General features: G+C 49.7%; 1 protein-coding gene across 1 annotated transcript in view; it reads right to left on the bottom strand.

Annotated features, from left to right (window-relative positions):
• Positions 1-3,372, bottom strand: part of OTOG (otogelin) — a 91,865-nt gene that overhangs the window by 71,492 nt on the left and 17,001 nt on the right. The window contains exon 16 of the mRNA XM_042782786.1: positions 2,412-2,544. Coding sequence (XP_042638720.1) covers positions 2,412-2,544 — 133 coding nt within the window. The remainder of the gene's footprint in view (positions 1-2,411; positions 2,545-3,372) is intronic.

Below are 3,372 nucleotides of genomic sequence, written 5' to 3'. Positions count from 1 at the left end.
CTTTCTTCCGAGGAGTGGCTGGTGGGTTTGAACCGCCAGCCTTCTGGTGAGCAGTCAAGTGCCTTAGGCACTATGCTACCAGAGCTCCCTCCTGATCCTCTAGTCCCATTGAAATTGGTCAGGGCCTAGGAAGCTCTGAAAACCACTTTCATCGCACTCTGTGGCCCTAGGCCAGTCCCTCTCCCTCTGAGCCTCAGTTTTCCATCTGTCATATGAGTATGGGATCTCAGGGTTAAAGCTCTGATAACCGGGGTTCTGAGCAGAACAGGACATTGAACTTGTCCAAGATCCTCACTGCTCACCACTAGGCTGCACCTACCGCATTGCGGGAGCTGGGCCCTCCAGTCCAGCAGGGGGCGCCCTGCCTGGGCACATGCCCGAGCATACTCTGCCAGTGCCCGGCACCAGGTGGCTTCGTCACCCACTGATCTGTGCAGGGAGACCAAGGGTCACATTGGAACAAGGCCCAACCTCCAATACACTCCCCAGAACCCACTGGAGACTTCCAGTGCTTTGGGATACCCCTCCTCACCACACAGCTGGGAGAGGGAGCTGGGAAAGCATGTAGGTGTACAGAACCTTCTGCTGGATGTAGGAGACCTTGTTCTAATCTCAGCTGGGGGGTCAGGCCTCCTCTCTGGGCCTCAGTTTACTAGGATGCTCCGTCTCATCCATATAGATAAAAATTTCAGGGCTTGGGAAGTAAATTTCAGGGACTGGGGTGATCAGGCTCAGTGGCCCACATCTTGAGCCCTCACCTCAATAATGGGAGGGGTCTTCCCATAGTCCAATACCTCCCCAGCTCCTGGCTGCCTACTCACTGGCAGAGATCACTGGTACAGCTGGCTGTGAAGGGCAGGGGGCTGACGTAGGCATGGCAGGCATCAAAGGGGGGTCGCAGCAGCACCTCACACCGCTCGTACACACCCTGGGTGAGTGCCAGGAGCTGAAACTGGAGGCTGGCAGGGCTATGTATAGCCCCTTGATTTCACCAGCCCCACCTAGAACCCCTACTTGGGCCAGGGGGAAGGAAGAGAAGGGTAGGGAAGACAAGAAAGGAGCCATAGGCACCTAGCAACCCTGGACCCCTCCAGCTAGTGACTTTCCAAGAGTTGAACAGGAAAAGGAAGCCAGGCACTAGGGTAAGAGAAGGTGATGGGGATAGGTCTTCCCAGGGCCCAGACCTGCATGGCTCCCAGGCTCTGCTGCAGGCATGGTGGGCGGGGTGGGGAGGAGGTTGTGGGCCCCAGAGGCTGGTCCGGGGCAGGCTCCTGCCAGCTGTGCACAAACTCAGCCACATCGTCTGTCAGCTTCCCTGCAGAGGAGAATTGGGGTAATTACCAGGAGGGGTGGGGTATAGGAGGGGCAGAAGGCTGCAAGAGAAGGTGGGTGGAGCTGAAACGATGCCAAGAGGTGGGCAAAGAGGTGAAGAATCTAGTTTCCTGTGCTCCCATTTCAATTTGCATTTCTCAGCTGAGCCTTTCTCCTGAAAAGAAAAAAAGCTATTTGGGCATAATATTCAAGAATGCTCAGGAACCTGTAGTGGCTCTCTACTGCTCCAAATTCCACTCCTGGGGAGTCAGGCCAATATAATCCAAAGAGAACTGGTGTGGGAGCCTGAACAAGTGCCTCCACCTCTCTGAGCCTTGGTTTCCTCATCTGTGAAATGGGTGGAATAATCCCCCCATGAGGTTATTGCAAGGACTACATGAGGTGACTCATGTCCTTCAAGGACTTAGTACATTGTCTGGTTAGCAGGCAAGTGCCTTAGGCACTATGCTACCAGAGCTCCTACCTTTTAAAAATTTTCTCCAGTGGTAGGTTTTTATTTCTTAGTAGTTTTGCCATTTGTGTTAGAGTTACTTCTTTCAACCAAGCCAAACCCATTGCCATCAAGTCGATTCCAACCCTATAGTACAGAGTAGAACTGCCCCACCATAGGGTATCTAAGGCTGTGATCTTTAGGAGAGCATACTGCCACATCTTTCTCCTGCCAAGCAGCTGGTGGGTTTGAACCACCAACCTCTCCGTTAGCAGCCAAGTACTTAACCACCGCACCACCATGGCTCCTTGTGTTTCCTTTGAGTTACCACAATCCTTTGTGGAATCAAACAGGATTATAAAGAATTAATAAACAAACATTGAGGGTGAGGATGGGCAATAGTCTTATTCATATGGTAATATTAGGAGAAGCCATGATATTGCTATGAAGCCCATTGTTATGTTGGGGTGGGGACAAGGCATCATTTTATGAGTTCACATTCCTGAAGGTAAGATTCCTCTTGGCTTGACCCATCCAGTATTATAGTGTGAGCTCTTGCCCACATGCCATGCCTTTGGCCAGAGGGACTAGGAAAAGAACCCTGGGCAGCCAGCTACCAGCCAGTTCTCCTGCCCAACCTAAGCCATACCATCCTTGTAGGGTGGGGTGACCTTGTACTGATCAAACAGAAGGACATCCCCCGCCTGGGTCAGGGTCACCTGCCTCCGAGGGTCTTGGTGTAGAATCACTGACACCGACTGGACACAGGTCCCATCCTGGTTCTGGAGAGAGGAAAAAGTCAATGGGGCAGAGTTATCTGTCTGGTCCCAAGAGAGCCCTCCAGGGGCAGAGACTCCATCTTAGTCAAAAGACCAGGGGTAGGTTTCTCAGAGTGACAGAACTCAAAGGACACTAGGGATCATTAAACCCAATGCCATCACCTGGGAAATGAGGAATGGGGCTCAGATTGAAGGTTAGTAGCAGAGCTGGTATAATAATAATAATAATAATAATAATAATAATAATTACAGTCAACTCTCAGGTTGTCTAAAGACACAGAGCTGAGATGGACTCCAGATGGCCAAGGTCTAGGCTTGGAAACGCTGGCCTCCCCAACTCTAACCCAGAACTTCAACTTCATCCTTTGACTAGTGTTTATAGGGTTCTTTCCATGTGTCACATTATGCAGGGTACAGAGCTCCACTGATAGACAGAAAATGAGCAAATATTCTCTGGGCCTCAAGTTATCTGTCTCTGAAATAGGTATTACACATTGAGTCCATTCCTACTTCCCTTTCACAGGAAGACATTCACATAATCATTAAAAACATTTCCTGAGCACCTATTTTGTATAGGGGGCACTGTGCCAGCCTTTGTGAATACAACGATGAGCAAGATACATATAGTGCGGGGCCTGCTCTCATGGAGATTACATATTTGTGTGAGATATAGGTATTAAACAAGTAATTACAAGTTAGTTATTTAATTACAATTATAATCAGTGCTCCAGACAGGTATAGAATGCTAGGAAAGTATATAAGGAAGGAACTAGGCTTAGTCTTCAGAGATGCAAAAGACCATCCTAGGGTATAATGCTCATTAAAATGTAC

The sequence above is a fragment of the Orycteropus afer genome, unplaced genomic scaffold (assembly GCF_000298275.1).
Source record: "Orycteropus afer afer isolate SDZICR_OR568_19922 unplaced genomic scaffold, OryAfe1.0 scaffold00014, whole genome shotgun sequence".
Taxonomy (NCBI): domain Eukaryota; kingdom Metazoa; phylum Chordata; class Mammalia; order Tubulidentata; family Orycteropodidae; genus Orycteropus; species Orycteropus afer.
Note: the sequence above shows the minus strand (reverse complement) of the source record. Positions and strands in the feature narration are given on the sequence as shown.